The sequence below is a fragment of the Anticarsia gemmatalis genome, chromosome 1, assembly GCF_050436995.1.
Source record: "Anticarsia gemmatalis isolate Benzon Research Colony breed Stoneville strain chromosome 1, ilAntGemm2 primary, whole genome shotgun sequence".
Classification (NCBI taxonomy): Eukaryota; Metazoa; Arthropoda; class Insecta; order Lepidoptera; family Erebidae; genus Anticarsia; species Anticarsia gemmatalis.
The window spans coordinates 3,026,244-3,044,071 of NC_134745.1; the positions used below are offsets into that span (position 1 = coordinate 3,026,244).

Genomic DNA, 17,828 nt, shown 5'->3' on the forward strand with positions numbered 1-17,828 from the left:
AGCAAAATGCTAATGTATTTATTATAACTCTTTCTACCTTCGGGTATAATAGCCGTGAAAATAATGTATGATTGTTATATTGTTACTATGGGCGGTATATTATGTAGGATACGTGTAGTAGGTATATTGTAAATATTCGCAGCGTGTATTACATAATACCATGTGATTGTTAGCAGTCTTTATTGTGTTCATATTCGCACGGGGAATTAGTTGCTTCCCATCTGGCCGCGTACATAGCAGTATCTATGCATTGAATTATATCATGAGAATTGTAGGCAGATCGTACAGTTTTAAAGGTTATTCAGTCCTTTTCCAATGCAGATTTTGAGTCCCGGTAAAACGGGGTTAGTTTTGAATACAGGGTTTACTTTAAAATATAAAAAATTGGGCATGTTTAAGGTCAATTACACTATTTGAAATGCTACAATTTTATTTATAGCGATGTTTAGTACTAAAAACACGAAAACTGAAAATGTCGCTATCTTTTTATGCGAGCTATTTAGTTATTTCTATAATATTTAGAATTAACCCCAAATTTTCCTTAAGTAGCCCCATTTTACGGTACCTAGAATGTACTTATTTAGTGTGCACAGAAAAACATTACGATAAAAAAAATCTACGAAAAATTGATCTTTCTTTTTAATACAGCAGCCAAATGCATTCTACGTCACAGTTTTTTTTATAAAATCTCCCTTATTAAACTGTGATAAAAGGTTTATCTTCATATAACATTTTTGGTCAGCAATTTACAGTCAATATACGAATGATATTGATAAAATCTATAACGATTCACTACTCAATCGAGAGATACGATAGCGTCCTTCATATTAGTAGATATATTAACGTAGACATATACAACTAAAGCTATATTTAGAATTCTAGTGCTTATCTATAAAACCTAATGTTTATACTATCGTAAATAGTGATGCAAGTTGCACGAGACTCTCTCACGAGACGAAGGTATGGAGAGATATCTATTAGATTTAATAATGAGCTCCAATTAATTAATTTATTATAGGGTGATAGAGCCAAAATGTAATGTATTAATAATACATGAATCGGATAAATCGCTCTATGTATGGTTATTAGAAGTCGAAATTGGCTGAGATTTTTCCTTCTCGTTCCAAAATCTGATAAGCAGATTGTTTAAGAAATATACGGGTTTCGGCCTTTTCTTGCCGAATAACTTTACAAAGTACCATCTCCTATTTTTAACATATTAATACGTAGTTTTTCACTTTTACTATATTTGTTACTAGGTAATAGCGCATATTCCGAAACGAATGTGAAAGGCAAAAGTCGATTTTTTTATAGGACTGTTAGTATCACAGCTTATTTTGAAGTTTCATCAGAATCTAAATAATAACATAAAATACACTTACCCTATACAGGCCCCGAACTCCTTCAGTCCTGTAGATTTTGACTAGACCATCGATCATGCCCTTGTATCTCTTGTGATCGGCTAGGTGTTCCTCGCTGTACTGCAGGCAGAGGCGGGTCTTCACCACCCAGATAGGGTTGGTCATCACCAGCGACAGCACGCCGGCTTCCGCGGCTGCCAGCATGTGGAGGCCAGGCCCCAAGGGCGTCCGCGCGTTCCCGCCTTGGATCCATGTTTTTATTGCGTTATAACTGTTGGGAAAACAACAGTAAAATTAGAATAGTTTCTTTCGACACGGATATCTAAAAATCTCTTTCGCCCCATGTAAAATACTGATATTCAGCTGCATTCTGAGACTGGAAGCCGACTTCAACAAAGTTTGGAAGAAAGGCTAGGATGAATATACTAAAAGGGGCTTTTCAGATATGCAAGTCTTTACAAACGTAAAATATTTTCTAGTTATGTATATTTCATATACAAATATGGAATATACATACGTGTACAATCTTCTGCAATACTTAAGTATTGAAACTGAACGAGTCATATAAAATAAATAGATTTATTTGATTGCTTCTTTTATAGCCTCGATTACCATAAACAAATGGAGCGTTTTTCGTAAATTCGATCTAATATTTCAAATATTCCATCATATAAATCTAACTATAACATTAAAATAGCAATAAAGTAAGTAAAGGTAAGGTATGATCGCGTGAATTCGTGCCCGTATTAGCACATAATGCAGCGCGAAAGTTCAAAAGTTAGTAATGCGAAGGTGACTAATGTAATTTACCGGCACGAATGAAAGGCACACAACTAGTTTGTCAAACCTAGGCTGACTACATTCCACTAATAGGTTAGGTTTAACACATTTCTGAACATTTTGTTCCATTTCAAAGAACTACCTCTATCTAAACTATATTGGAATCAATATAGCGCAAGATTTTTTTAAATCAAGCTCGATTATCACATCACACTCTTTCTATTGAGCGACTAGCTGACCCGCGCAACTTCGCTTGCGTCACCTAAGAGAATGGGTCAAAATTTTCCCCGTTTTTGTAACATTTTTCGTTGCTACTCCGCTCCTAATGACCGTAGCGTGATGTTATATAGCCTATAGCCTTCCTCTATAAATGGGCTATCTAACACTGAAAGAATTTTTCAAATAGGACCAGTAGTTCCTGAGATTAGCGCGTTCAAACAAACAAACAAACTCTTCAGCTTTATAATATTAGTAAAGATAGTATAATAGTATATAGATTTGTCCCATAAAGTATAGCCACTTCCTTTTCCCTTGAAAGGTGCTTGTACTTCATGGACAGAAAACATTTCGCTAGCTTTGTTAGACATCATATTTCTGTAGAAGTCGAAAGTATAAAAACTCCTTCAGGTAATTTGAAGTGGATGAACAGAAAAATAGGTTATTTATACGATAAAAGGCAACATAAAAAACATTATCAAGAAACCGTACATTGTGAATCATCAGTAGTCATGACACAGTTTCAGCATTTTCGAAATTATTTAACGTACACTTTGAACTTCAACAAATGTAAGAATTGAAGTAAAACAGTCGAAATGAGTAATGGAGAATGTTACTAGGCATGCCAAATCGCTTGAAATTTTGACTCAGTAAAGCCTGTACATGTACATGAAAACTAGTTTTTGTTTTAGTCAAAAATACCAAGTAGTTTTGATTTTACAAGCATTCAAAGTTTCAAAAAATATCGAGTCCCGCTAACAGCGTGACGTCATAGTACACCATGCCGCGCGGGCCGTGTCCCGCTTAATATCAGGTCTACAGCCGTAGATGTAATAGCTTATGCAGTATTTTGTTGTGTTTTCGTCTGCTTATTACATTTAAAGTGTAATAATAGTAAATATTATTAAAAAAGACTATGTGAGCCAGACTTAGCGTAATGTACAATGACGTCACACCGATTCGCGCGGTTACAACTTGTTTTACTTATAAATCGGAAACTAATTGACGTATCAAAGTAATTCTTTCACTAGTATTTTTTATTTTTAACAGAGAATATGGAGAGCTAATAATCCAAATTTGTTAACATTCTCCATTACAGGCTTCATGAACCGGTTTATTGTGCACACAATGTGCATGCGTTCCGTGGTATTAATCTCAATAAAACACACGGATTTGGATTATAGCAGAACGGCAAATATGGATTTATAGCTTGTGTAATTAGCAAATACCAACTGGTAATGACGATGCTTTGTAGGTAATACGGGAACGTGATATTACGTTAGATGTGCGTCCGATAGTAGTTTATATGGTACTAAAGGAAACGCAGAAAAGGAACGATTTTGTTGAATAACAAACGTACTCTCTTTACCAACACAAATCCTTCAAGACTTCCCTAAAAGAGATTATCGGCTTTGACGTAATGAGAAATATGACACGGCTGTTTTATCTTTTCGTGTGCATAATAATAAGTTCAAATTATCCCCAGACAAATCACAATTTAAAAACGATAAAGGAAATCGTCTGATCGCAGTCGTTACGATATCTTAGTTCCGGCACCAGTCTGAAGGAACGTGATATTCACAGTCACGTTTTGTCGCTAACTCGTGTAACTGAAGTGCCGATATTTGCTACTTACGTAAAACAATATACAACATTTCCCTTCTATATTTATAGTAATTTTGTACGAAATATTGCAGTTTCCGTCCAGATCGTAGCGCGTATTTCAAGGGCATGGAATGCAGACAAAATGTCTTGGCTCCAAACACGAGATAGTGGTTATGGTTGTTAGTTCTGATCATCACTCCGAATAGCAGAATAATCAACTATACAAATTTTAGTATCAGTAGGAAAATTTTGTACAACTCTTTGAATACCTTTCGACATGCGTGCTCGGATAAAATGCTTGACGCTTGCGCTTTAACTTATTGAGTACTTATCAATTGCGGTCGAATATAGGCCACAGGGCGACCCTTAAATTTCAGTTATTTGATTTTGTCAAGGAATGGCACAGACTTGACAACAGCCGAGGCCTCTAGATCCTATCTAAAAACTAATCACAAATAGGTAGGTCGGTTTTCAAGATAAAATCAAGGCGAATAAATATTTTCGTCGAATTGTATGTTATTCTAATAACAAGCCGTATTATCTCTCGTATTATTTGAGAAGTCAACGACATTGTACACGAAGACTTGTGCCTATACAAAACTATTTTAAAACATGAATGGAGATGAGAACGTCACTTGCCAGAAATGGATGACAACCATGAAACACATTGATGGAAGTGAAACGTAACGACAATATTTACTACTGAGATTTTGCAAAGCGTTACGTCCATATTTTTACTTGAAACACACATTTATATCCGTTAAAAGGTTATCGGGAAACAGAGAAGCATCGTTTTTTTTTAGGTCTGCGTTAAAAAGGTATAAATCGACACAATGCGATCAGTGTTGAATCAGAATTCATTTTCATGCCACATGCAACTTAGGACATCTGGCGTCCTAGACTACAGGTTTTTAACAGCAAATGCTATGCTATGCTATGATCAGTTATTTTATATTGTGTATTAAACAATTCAAACAGCAATGTTTGAAGCGTCAAATGTAACGGGGACATTTGTTTTCAATCTCCAAAACGCAGGTCATTGTAACCTGAAGGATGAAACACAGCGGTCTAAATATTAATGCAACAGCGGTCAATACGCGACATATATGAGAACAATAAACTTTTGTAGGGTTAACGACTTTTCTTAACCCAAGGAATATATTCATTTTCAGTGTTTGTCGTCATGTTTTACGATAGCAAATCACTGTATTGTACAGTCAGCAAGAAACGAGGTTTAGAGGAATTGATTTAAAACTCCATTACAAAGTACTATCAAATGGAAAATTGGTGGGATTTAAACTCTTTACAAACATTTTTATATAAAGGTTTTATACAACTGAGGTACTTTAGGTGAACAGGGTTATGGTTAAAAATGTTTGGAGAAGAGAGGTTTAAAATATCAGGCATGATTAGGGTATCGTGTGAGAGTGATCATCTCAGGTAGAGACCTCCTATGGCCCCGTGAACCTATGACTATAACACCGGGTACTTGGCAATTTTTTAATTATACCTTTTGTCGCTAAGCGATATCAGAATGTGACAGTACTACAAATAAGAATGCGCAAGAGTACTGCACTTGACACTACGCGCGAAAGTCGAGAATACTTGCCAGCAAATTAAATTAATGGCGATAGAAAAATGCCAAGAAAAATAAAACAAAAATCGACTTTTGTAACTAGCGTGCATTGTAATGTGATTGTTTGGAAGCAAACTTATATTTATTACGTGTTAAGAATCTAGAACGAACCGATTCTTTAATGAGACAAGCGAACGAAATGCGACAACGTAAAAGACGTTTTAAATAACGCACTGACGTCGATGCGGTTGTTCGATGCATACAATGAAACAATGTACACGTGCCGATTGTTATACAAGACATTTCAATCTTTTTAACGATAAAAATGCCTTGGATGACACATTGTTGGGACTCTGAAACTTCAGCCAACTGTACACAAAAGAACTTTTTCTCCTCCGTGTGGTTTTTTGTAAGATCATAATTTTCCTTACGGATTGGTCACTTCAACAAATTCTTAAGCAGTATCGAAATGAGACCCTTGCTATTTATCTTCAAGGAATTACTTGAGTGAAATTAAGCGAATATGAAGTGTCATTCGGTTTCAACTTGAATGGTTAAAACCTAAAGTAACCTAAATAAAATATACCGTTAAAATATTTATTATTTGCTTTTAAACGTATTACAGTTTCCAGGAATGCACATAGAAATTACAAAATGTATAACAGTGTATTGCAATCACATGACTCTCGCCTGGACTGTGGTGCTAAGGTAATTCTATGGCGGACTTCGGACTTGACATGTCAGTCTTCAAGTACGAAAACTCTTACTTTCGTTGGCATTACGATATTGGATCGGAGCCCAACGTGAAATTAAATGATTATCTAGATGAGTAATATCGACACACTGCCATTGATAGACATAGTGTCGCAAAAAGTTCGCGATAGTTCTGTTAATTGCAAATCACGAAATACTTTTTTTATTTAACGACAGCTACCAAATATGGTAGGTACCGTAAACCTTCAAATATTAATCTATATCACGAAATAAATATCTTTTCTCCAAGATATTTTCCTTATTTACGTACGCACTCTCAAATTAGGTATGGAAATAAAATAGTCGTCTTATCATTGACGGTTAGTAAAATTCTTTCATTCATCGTATGGTCAACATGGTGTCTAAGTTGTAAAATCTACCCGACGGCTTATGGCATGGTTAAACGGCTACCCTAACTGACAACCAACAGGAGCGACAAGAACTAAGGGGAAGCTCGAATGAAAAACCACTTTTCAGCCTTTTCTTATAAAATGTCGACTGATCGTTTCACCGACCGGTGAGCGCAGCTTGCTAGTCATTGGTAATAGTAACATAATAATATAGTAAATTAAATACGAATTACTATTATTACTTTTCACGACAGACGACGATCATAACAAGCATAAAATATTCTAACTAATTAGAAGCCTAATCTAATCTACGATTTGCAAAAGAATACTGAAACATAATATTTGTGTCCAGTTCAGAGTGAAATAACATGTCCAGTACTTAATTTGTAACTTTGTTTACAATTCTCGTATTCTATGTAAATGCATCAAAACATGTTTTTTACATTGTCTTGTTTACATTTCACACTCACATGTTTTATACCAGAATAATAATGCTAACATTAGATTTCACTGTAAGTAGGTACTCTGAATCAGACAATTCAGAAGTTATCCCAATAATAAGTCCAACAGGAAAAGTTGATTCACTTGTCAGTATGTATGTATGTCACACTTTAACTTAAAAACTACTGAACAAAATTTGGTAAAATAGTTTATGCAATGACACATAAGCCAGAGCGGCACTGAAACCGAAACTAGCAGTGAGCATGGCATATTATACTTTAATAGTTTGGCTTAAAAATGTATACTATAATATAAGTAATGTATACTCACAATAAAAAGTAGAAGCCCCAAGCTGAGCCTGAGCCCCAAACATTAGGTGTGACTCCTCGGTAAAGACCTTTTACACCTTCTTTCTTCACTATAGTGACAAATGCACTGCCAAGTCCATCGTACCTCGGAACTGTTGCGGTCCTGCCATCATTCACTGAAAATAACACAGTGTGTAACATACCTAATGCCTACTAGTACAAAATAGCATTGTTTCAAATTCACCTACATATAAAACCTAGTATTAAATTATTGTATAGAATATTAAATAAGAAGAGTATTTACATTTTTATTTTACCATTATGTCTGCATAATAATGACATACTATATTTGTATGGCAATGAATGAGGTAAGGGAAGTTTGCAAGGATTGTACCAAGTGGCATTCTTAGTTAGTACCCTATGGGAAAATGGTGTAACTTATGTATGTATAATTATAGAATAAACTATTATAAGATCAGTATTTTATTATTAGCTTTATTATTAAACATTTGCTAGAGGAATTTGTTATTGCAGAACTTTCCTATTAATAATCAAGCTGTTATCTAGATTATAAGCATTAATTGTATCCATGGATTATAGTTAGCATTATGGTATTATTTTGCATAGTAATTACAGATTATAAATGTGGAAATCATTAATATAAGTGGTTTCAAGTACACCATAATGTCTAATTCAAGGGCAATGATTAGGAGTGAAAGTACTGGCTTTCTCCTATCTTGTACTTTACATAGTAATGACATAAAGTCATTAATATTTGATTACCAGGCATGATAATATTGTTTTAAAAAATAAGTTGAATTAGCTAATAAATATTTCAATTTGCTTTGGGAATTTTGTATGAAAAAGGATAATACAGACTGCTAGTTTATGACGACAGACTTACATCAGATTTGTTATTAAAATTTCAACACTGAAGTTATCTGTGCAATGTAAACAAAGCAGTCATGTCTTCACTTTCACTTTATGAAGTTCAAGGTTGATAATTACTACAGCCACTAATCTACGTCAAATTTATTCCCAATTCATCACAGAGATCACACTCTGTCGTAAGCGTCTCAGTGAAAATCTAATCGATAAACATTAACCTCATAAAATCACGAGATCTCACATGGCAATTACGTGAGAAAATTTCGCACGACTTACCTGCAAATCTGATTTTTATTAAATCCAACGGGTGCAATAGGAGAGTGGAGGTGACGCCACCTGATATACCAGCTACCAGGTGCTCGTACTTGATGTGGCTGAACAATGCGAGCTTAGAAGACGACGAATTAGGGTTCTTCATTGTAGTCATGAAGAATTTACTAGATCACAGATAAAACTTTTGATAGCATCTTGCGGGGACCCTATTTACACCTATGTCTACCGGCACACACTTTCCCAGAAATCTTTAACGAAACTGAATTTATTGTAATCTTCACTAAACATCGTTGCTCTCGTAATAATCCCACGAATTACGTGCGATAAAAAATGAACGATTTCCAAAGTAATTGGACATACCGTTCCTTTTCGCGAAACATGCACGACTGGACAATTTCAAATCAATGTGATTTGTAAAAGCATGACATTGACATATCTATTGGCGTTCCTTTATTTGAAAGATCGTTATCACACTGCAAAAAAGTATCTTATCATCACAAAATAAATCTTAAATAATATGTCCGTCACCTAAAATGCTCTATCAACGTTTTGAAGGAATATTGGAACGTAAATTAAGATGACGTAATATTAGTGTTGTACTACGATAAATGTCATGTTCTATAGTGATGATAAGTGCGATTGAACTTGATATAAAATTAAAATTGTAATAAAAAATATGGTCTTCAAAAAATAATATATTATAATGCTGAAACATTAAATCTAATATTTATAAAAAAAATTTAGAAGCAAATAAATTTATATTATTTCACTAATGTTTGACAGTACGAAATCCAGTATTACCATGATTGCCGCAAATATTATTTTGGTAGAATTGTTTCAAAGAAAATAACGGTGTTATTTGTAATACTTAAATTAACATTAAAAAGTCGATGAACAATATTTAAAAGTTCTATTATAAAATATAATTGATGATGGTTTATACAAACCAATATTTGGAAATAAGAAGAACATAACATACTAAAATCCCATTGATTCTGATTGTAAAATTTTTAACACAATGGTAACATTAACATTACCCTTTTTTGACATCTCGAAACTATTGCCCATTTATTACGTAAATCTGCGAGCAAAAAATTAAATTAGTAAGGATCAGAAACACGACAAAAATGTTGAAGGTGGCGACTACTTTGAGATTAATCTCAAACCAGGGCAATCAGGTGCGTTGTTTGGCCACAGCCGTCGGTTACAAGCAGGCCTTAGTAAACGTCCCACCAACAAAACTTTCAGTGTTAGATAATGGACTCCGCGTTGCCACTGAAGATTCCGGTGCGGCCACCGCCACCGTAGGATTATGGATCGACGCTGGATCCAGGTACGAAAACTCCAAGAACAATGGAGTCGCTCATTTCCTTGAACACATGGCATTCAAAGGCACTAGCAAGAGGTCGCAAACCGATCTCGAGCTGCTCGTAGAAAACATGGGCGCCCACCTGAACGCGTATACATCCCGGGAGCAGACCGTGTTCTACGCTAAGTGCTTGGCCAATGACGTGCCCGCGGCCGTCGAGATCCTTGCCGATATTATTCAAAACTCATCGCTCGCAGAACCCGAAATCGAACGAGAACGGGGTGTCATTCTCCGCGAAATGCAAGACGTCGAAAGCAACTTGCAGGAAGTTGTGTTCGATCACCTTCACGCCACTGCCTTCCAAGGTACACCTCTAGGCCAGACCATTCTTGGACCCACTAAGAACATCAAGAAAATCTCTAAGGCTGACCTCCAGAACTACATCAAGACCCACTACCAGCCCGCTCGCATTGTTCTTGCTGGTGCTGGTGGAGTTGAACACCAAAAGTTGGTTGACCTTGCCAACAAACACTTCAGTGGGCTGAAGAACACCGTTACTGATGTTGAGCTGTCACACTGCCGCTACACTGGCTCTGAAATCAGAGTCCGTGATGACTCCATGCCACTTGCTCACGTTGCTATTGCTGTTGAGGGTGCTGGATGGACCGATGCTGACAACATTCCCTTGATGGTTGCTAACACTCTTATTGGAGCTTGGGACCGCTCTCAGGGTGGTGGCATGAACAATGCCTCTTACCTGGCACGTGCTGCCTCAGCTGGTAACCTTTGCCACAGCTTCCAGTCCTTCAACACATGCTACAAGGACACTGGACTGTGGGGTATTTATTTTGTAGCTGAAGGCCTGCAGTTGGATGACATGGTACACAACATTCAGGGTGAATGGATGAAGCTCTGCACATCAGTCACTGAGGGTGAAGTTGAGCGTGCCAAGAACCTGCTCAAGACCAACATGCTTCTTCAGTTGGATGGCACCACCCCTGTGTGTGAAGACATTGGCCGTCAGATGTTGTGCTACAACCGTCGTATCCCCATCCACGAGCTTGATGCTCGCATTGAAGCTGTCTCTGTCCAGAATGTCCGTGATGTGTGCTACAAGTACCTGTATGACCGCTGCCCTGTTGTAGCCGCCGTTGGTCCTGTTGAAGGTCTCACAGATTACACTAGGATCCGTGCTGGCATGTACTGGCTTAGAGTGTAAAAACCAATAGTAATTATCAATTTAGAAACATTATTTAAATCAGTTAAGAACGCATTAAACATTTCTCGCCCAATGTCTGTTGTTTTATTGGAATAAAACGCAATGTCTTGGTGGAATCTGTATTTATTATAGGAGAATAAATAAATGTGTAAATAAACATGTTTTTCTATTTGATATTTTTATTGGCAACAACCTAATTTTAGAAGAAGAACAATATAGGATATTAGGTGCCTAATTATAAACTAACATAAGTATGGAATAAATAATAACTAAATATTTTGTCTATTGGAAGACACTTTGTAGGTAGTGCGTAGACCTGTTATCCAAAAGCTATCTATCTTGTCCGACACTTGGTTTTCTCTTACTTCCATTATGAAACAACTTCATCCAGCTACCATACTTGTGTTCACAAGTTTCATAATATTGCATAATTCTCATAGGACTTTACAAATTCAAATTAGATCTAACCTAACTCAAATTATACTATACATTCTAACAACAATCTTAGGAATACAGCCTTTATAAGTTTTAATATGAATAATTAATTTAAAAAAAGGCATATCTTATGTTATTAAAACATGAGATGTGACCTTTTCGAGATGGTTTATCATAATAGGAAATAACTTAAGAAATCTTCACGAAAAAGTCATCAGCCACCCATCACATGTCAGCAACTTACATTCAAAGGCAACCTTCATGCGGCGACAGGATTTCTTTGAAATGTGTCGCCAACATCAATATGTCAGCGGGTCAACGACTAAGTGCGCGTTCCCACTAAACTACTTACTGTCGTAACGATCGAAATCGTGTAGAACACCTCCTTTTAAACATATAAGCCACGACACTTAAAACTACACGATTATCTGTCGTCACGACAAAGTGGGAACGCGCCCTTAAGGGTATAGACTTTAATACATACAGGATGTTTAACGCAACAAAAATCAATACATTCACACAGTAATTGGAGCATCGCTGCTAACTTCTTCATTCTTTTCCGGCACACTGGTGACACTAGGCTTCCTTATAACGCTAGTCTTAGCTTTACTCCCATAAGGCTGTACCGGCTCACTATGACTTATCAAACTAGCTGAAGATATAAATACGGAGACTTGTTCAGGAGTGGGACAGGCGACGATTAACATGTCTTCGTCCGAATATCCCGCGTTTGTTAGCAGCTGATCCACTTGCACGAAGTAGCCGACGACGTTGTTCTGAAATAAAAAGATTAGATTATTCTATTGCGTAATAGAATAGTGTAGAATAGTTTTGTGTTATATAGTTGTATCTACTGTAGTACCTATATATTGATAGAGACTTCATGCTTCTTTTTTTACACTTTTAGACAATAATTTACGCTCATCACAGTTTTCATTAGAAATTGTAAAAAAATCCCCTTTGTCTCTCTGTCTGTTTTCGATAAACACAATCTACTAAACTGTTTTTCATGCGGTTTTCATTCTCAAAGTAAAAATGGGTGATAATAACTAATCCTTTAACTACTTTAATATGCTTAACCTATAAACAGTAAGGTCCTAGTTCTGCTCTCAAATAACCGAAAACTTACCCTGATCGGCCTAAAGAGTATAAACTCAGTCTCCTTGTTAGCTAGATACAGCTGCATGGATCGTTGTAACGACGCGAGATGCGCTCTGATCCTTCTCTGAGCTTCCTTCACCACAACCGCCAGTTCTTCAGGAGTAGCCCACGGTTGGGACTTCAGCTGCTCTATTGGTGTGAAAGCTTGGGCCTGGAACATATAAAAATATTTTTATCTTACTGTAAGTTGAGTATAATTGAGAAACATATTACACTGAATCGACGCGGAATCAAGTTCAGTCAGTTTTTTGAGATTTCGCTATTCACAACTTTGTTTTTTACATCTTATACCGGCTTGTAATTTTATAGACTTTTAAGGTTTTTTCATCAGAACGAGAATTACCTAACGTGTACCCACCTACATGCAAAATTACAAAATCGGTATACTCACTTTCTCAATAAACGCAATCATAGGTCCAGCGAGAATCTCAGTGGCACCTTTGATAAAAGTTTCACAGCAGCTCTTCAACTGTCTATCAACCTCCTTCCTCGAATCTAACAAATGTTCTCGAACCATCGGAGTACCTTCTAGCAAAAACTCTAACAACGCATTATTACTATTTAGAGAAAATATCTGCCTCGGCTTTTGTATTAAACCGTAGGCCGCATTCTTCATATTACTGAAGTCTAGCGTCGTTTCTTTTATAACAAAGTCTACTTGAAACGGTGCAATCTGTTCTCTGAGAATCAGTAAATGTTTTATCTGAAAGAGTTCTCCGTCAATACTGGTTGTGTTTAAAGTGATTTGTTTCGACGCGTTGTCTACTGATTGCACGCACAATGAGATAGCCTCTTGAGCTAATCCCTGGAAGACTTTTTTCTCCAAACATCTATACAGCCTTGATAATGCGGCTAATGTTCTTCTAACTCCTGGGTACCACATGCCGTGGAGGTCGGCGGGGGAAGCCTGAGGCCGTCTTTGAGCTTCCACGTTGATATTTGCTACTTCCTGTGATGTTGCTGATATGTCCGATACCATAGAGTTGCGGGAGTCGCTGCGTTTTAGTGATTGTTCCATTGCAATTTGCTGGAAATGTAAAATGTGTGTGAATTACTGGCGGTATTTATAAAATAATACATAATCGCTTGCCGAACACATTAATTAAATTATGCATATTCGATATCTACTGCTCGAAACATAGTGTCTAAAAATGTCACTAAGTAAATTTTATTGTTATTTTTAAATTTTCTCTTGGAATTCAGTGACTTGCCAGTATTCGTTAGAAGTAAGTAGGGGCTAAGGGTCACTTCACAAACTTCTGCGCATTTAATACATGGTATAATTTTCATTTATTTTACATTTTCGGTACATTCTGCTACGTTTATTTACTTGTAAGTATTAACGTACCTCCATCATAAGCAATTTATCTGGGTACGCAAGGTCACCGTGTGCAGGTCGGTACAGCAGCACATCAGCTCGCAGGTGCACGTGTGCTCGGAACACAAGACGTTCTTGAGCGTCCTGTAGTAAAGCTCGGGCACAAGCTCCTAGCGCTGCTAAACGAACCGCTGGGAATACAAAGTTAAATATTGAGAATATTTCATGCATATGACACTCCTTAGTTATTCAAATACAGTCATATACATATGCCTAGCGTATTTTAAGTGGTGGTTTTGTAATATGCACCTTAACCTTTGCCATACTAAGTATACGTGGCATGACGAACTTTAAGAGAAATTAGTACAGCTGTTTTCTAAAGCTAAGAAGATAAATGCAGGATATTTAAGATCTGTATTCGACACTTAATAGTGAAAAATTTGAAGCAACAAAGTGTACTTACGGTCGTTATTAACTTGTTCTTCAATAACTTCAACTCGTAATATGACACACAGTTCAGCGAGTGTCTCCAAGTGGTTGATGTGTATGATGTGAGGGCGAAGAGTTTCGTATAAACCGTTGCACAGTGACTGAAGATACTCCCTAGAAAAACAGCAAAGTTTCTTAAAGGTCATTGGATAACGGAGCTATATTTTATTTAATTTTACTTATTATTAATATGAACAAGCCACCACCAATTCATAAAAAAGAACGGGAGATTTTTTCACGTGTCATTTTTCATGGTTCAATGTTCTTATTTCTAGACAGTCAAAAAATAAATTATGTATTTAAACTTCTTCCCCACAAAACAATACCACACTTTTCATTTCATAGTTCAAATAATTCTAAATATTCTTTATTTGTATACTTCGTACAAAGTAAATGAAATAGTTATAATAATAAACTTACTCTAAGGCAGGTGACGGGTTAGAGAAGAAGTGATTGTAGAGCGCACATTCATCTCTGGCGGCGTGCGCGAGCAGCGAGCAGGCGGCGCGCGCCAGCGAGCAGTGGTCACGAGCCTGCCGTGTGGCCGCCGCGCGCAGCGCGCCCGCCGTGGCCGCGCCCGCCACGCGGGACCGGCGGGACGCGTACTCGCGCTGAATGTCGCCCAGCAAGCCCGCATAGCTGAGAATAACATTATAATTTACAAACTTGATCAAGATATGTTTGAAAGAGGTAATATAGACCTGCAAAGCTGAAGAAGCCAGTCATAATAGATCATAAATTAATTGGCAAATTACTGGTGTACTCAGGCTTATGACGAGTGAGAAACTACATCAAATTAAAGCTACAATTTGTGTTTCTTAATTATAATCTATGTAGTTTAAATGTCTCTCAACTTTGAGCTACTCTTAAATCTATTTTGTTATAACTTCGTATTAGGCTTTAAAGAACAACACAGACATCATACATAGATACACTTAGACCAAATATTTAAGTTCATCAGTCAAGTTTACCACACAAACATGCTTCAAACTTACTCAATATTCTTCTCAGCCCTTCTTTCAATCTCGCTAATAACCATCTTCAACTTAGGTGCAGCGGCTTGAAACTTGCCGAAGTACACCGCGTAGGCCGTGTCGATCGTCTCCAGGTCATCTTGTTCATCACTAGGAGCTAACACTTGTTCGGTTGCGTGGTTTAGAACGTGCGTCACGTATGAACGGATTAAAGATATCGCGCGGTTTTGTAGGTGACGGTACTTTACTAAGTATGTGTGGGATTCCTTGAAGTTGTTCTGGAATAAAGAAGAAGAAATATTTAATTAACTTGTAATATAAAATCTGAAGCAACATTTAGCTGAAATTTCATTAATTGATTATTGTTAAAATCTTCTGAAAGTCTGTCTATAACTGTCATGGCAATGTTAGAATGAGTGAATGACATTTTAGTCTTCTAAGACTTCTAGTTTTTCTTTAAACCCTTAAATATAATTTTGAAAATATAGTACATTACATAACACAACCGAAATCTTTAGCCAGTGTCATTACAAATTGACAATTCCAAAAACGAATTGATGAACACTGAAATTTAGAGCAGCATTTCTCATATATCAGTGAAACCTAAAAAAACTGAAAATAACTTAAAATTCAATTTATTGATTAATAATCCCAATTCTTTTAGACAAAAACTTTCTACTTACATTAGTCCTCATATACTCCAGGCACTCATCAATCTTGGCCAGCACATTGAAGAACGCCTCACTGTTAACTGACATGGTGGGACTGTTCAGTCTTTGAGACAAGTGCTCTACCTGAGTGAAGTAGTGCAGCTTCTGCTTTATGTCATCACCTGGAAATAACAACATGAAACTTAGGATAGCTTCGGGCAAGACAGAAAAATGTACTTTGGTATGTCAACGTAGATGCAAATTTCTGAATTAATGTGGATGTACTATGTTGCAGATGCGGATATGAACACCTGGTCATTACTTGCTTGTAGCCTATAAAAACCTAGATCCACAAGTGGGGCTCTTGAAGAACCAAATAATAACATCTAGAATAACACGGATATTCCACAAAGGACGATGTTAACATCCACACCACGCCTGATACCAACTATGAAACCAAGGTCAGATTTAAGTACAACTAAAGTAGAGTAAAGTATATTATTATACTATTTATTTACCAATGCTGGAGAGTTTGTTCTGATCAGCGAGCAGTTGTTCACTCATGGTGTGCAGTGCATTAGTCTTGTTGGACACAAAGTTGTACTGCTCTGACAACTTGTCCAGATCCGACATTGTTGCTCCAATCTGAAGAATATATGGACAAAATGGTTAATTTGGTGTTCATGACTATCTTGCTGCAAATTTTGCAAGTATTGTTGTTTAAAAAGCTACAATGGCAGTGTACCATTATCACAAATATTCTTATACTAATACTAATGTTTGTTTTGTGCTGTTAACTATGTGATCATTTGCTCATTACTGCTCTTGTACTTAAAATGTCAAGCAAACCATTGAAAATAGCAGTCAATCTCATTATTCCCTACATATAAGAAATATATGAATTTACAGCTAGAGATAATTATAAAACGAAGATTTAATGTTCAATTATTACAAGTGAATATTTTTACCTGATCAGTAAGTGCAACACACTCATTCCTTCTATCTTCCAACTGTTTGTAATATGCTTCATAAGGAGTGTCATCTGCCTTCAGGTTGGAGTCACACAGACCCTCGTACCAGTCCAGGAAGTCATATGTTGTGTCCACAGCCGGGATCGTGCTTGATTCAATATCCGCATCTTTACTAACTGATTTTCCCTAAAATTATAGGCAAATAACGAAAGCTTGAGTGATAAAGTGCCTCTTACAAACAATTGATATAATTTTGAGCCATTGAATGGAAGAAAACTTTGTTATAACTGTAATAAATAGTAAATAATATACAAACATCGTCCAAGTCAGCCGAAGCCCCCAGAATTAGCGATTCAAGATCAAGAATAGCCTCCCTTTGGTCAGATGTAAGTGGTGCCAATGGATTTTCTGAGGCTTCCCATAATAACAGTTTACTCTGAATCTCTTTCAGACTCATAATATAGTTAGGCTAGCTTATTTTTAACAATTTATAAATATTGAAGAATCGCTTGACAGTGCATACGTCAATGACGTAAACAAATCGTAAGCCACTGATTACGTTCCATACATACACCTAAAACATGCTATCCTTGTTTTATTTATTGCATATGACAGAGGTGGCAATTTTTAATGTCAAAAATGTAATATATTTGTGAACTGTAACGCAGTTCTGTTGACATTTGAATTTACGTTCGTAAATTTAATTCAACTCAAAATATGCAACTGGTTTGAAAAAAAATGGAACTTAAAA

The 17,828-nt window shown here is 36.4% G+C and overlaps 3 protein-coding genes across 3 annotated transcripts in view; 1 reads left to right on the forward strand and 2 right to left on the reverse strand.

Annotated features, from left to right (window-relative positions):
- Positions 1–8,947, reverse strand: part of LOC142987818 (solute carrier family 25 member 32) — a 28,053-nt gene extending 19,106 nt beyond the window's left edge. The window contains exons 1-3 of the mRNA XM_076136758.1: positions 8,555–8,947; positions 7,413–7,566; positions 1,383–1,632 (exon numbers count right to left, since the gene is read on the reverse strand). Coding sequence (XP_075992873.1) covers positions 1,383–1,632; positions 7,413–7,566; positions 8,555–8,705 — 555 coding nt within the window. The 5' untranslated portion in view covers positions 8,706–8,947. The remainder of the gene's footprint in view (positions 1–1,382; positions 1,633–7,412; positions 7,567–8,554) is intronic.
- Positions 8,948–9,581: 634 nt separating this feature from the next.
- Positions 9,582–11,248, forward strand: UQCR-C1 (Ubiquinol-cytochrome c reductase core protein 1). The gene has a single exon (XM_076136818.1). The coding sequence runs from the start codon at positions 9,679–9,681 to the stop codon at positions 11,077–11,079; it is 1,401 nt and encodes a 466-aa protein (XP_075992933.1). The 5' UTR covers positions 9,582–9,678; the 3' UTR covers positions 11,080–11,248.
- On the reverse strand, positions 11,185–17,668 carry Cog3 (conserved oligomeric Golgi complex subunit 3). The gene is made up of 11 exons (XM_076136808.1): positions 17,394–17,668; positions 17,075–17,263; positions 16,625–16,751; positions 16,140–16,288; positions 15,478–15,734; positions 14,903–15,121; positions 14,457–14,596; positions 14,024–14,184; positions 13,067–13,702; positions 12,644–12,826; positions 11,185–12,290 (listed from the first exon to the last, which is right to left on the reverse strand). The coding sequence occupies exons 1-11, from the start codon at positions 17,532–17,534 to the stop codon at positions 12,030–12,032; spliced, it is 2,463 nt and encodes an 820-aa protein (XP_075992923.1). The 5' UTR covers positions 17,535–17,668; the 3' UTR covers positions 11,185–12,029.
- Between the last annotated feature and the right edge of the window lie 160 nt (positions 17,669–17,828).

Coding starts and splice junctions, on each gene's coding strand:
- UQCR-C1 (XM_076136818.1), top strand. CDS start 9,679: ATGTTGAAGGTGGCGACTACTTTGAGATTAATCTCAAACCAGGGCAAT.
- Cog3 (XM_076136808.1), bottom strand. CDS start 17,534: ATGAGTCTGAAAGAGATTCAGAGTAAACTGTTATTATGGGAAGCCTCA. Junction 15,122..15,477: donor AGGGCTGAGAAGAATATTGA/GTAAGTTTGAAG, acceptor TGTTATTCTCAG/CTATGCGGGCTTGCTGGGCG. Junction 14,597..14,902: donor AACCCGTCACCTGCCTTAGA/GTAAGTTTATTA, acceptor CTGTTTTTCTAG/GGAGTATCTTCAGTCACTGT.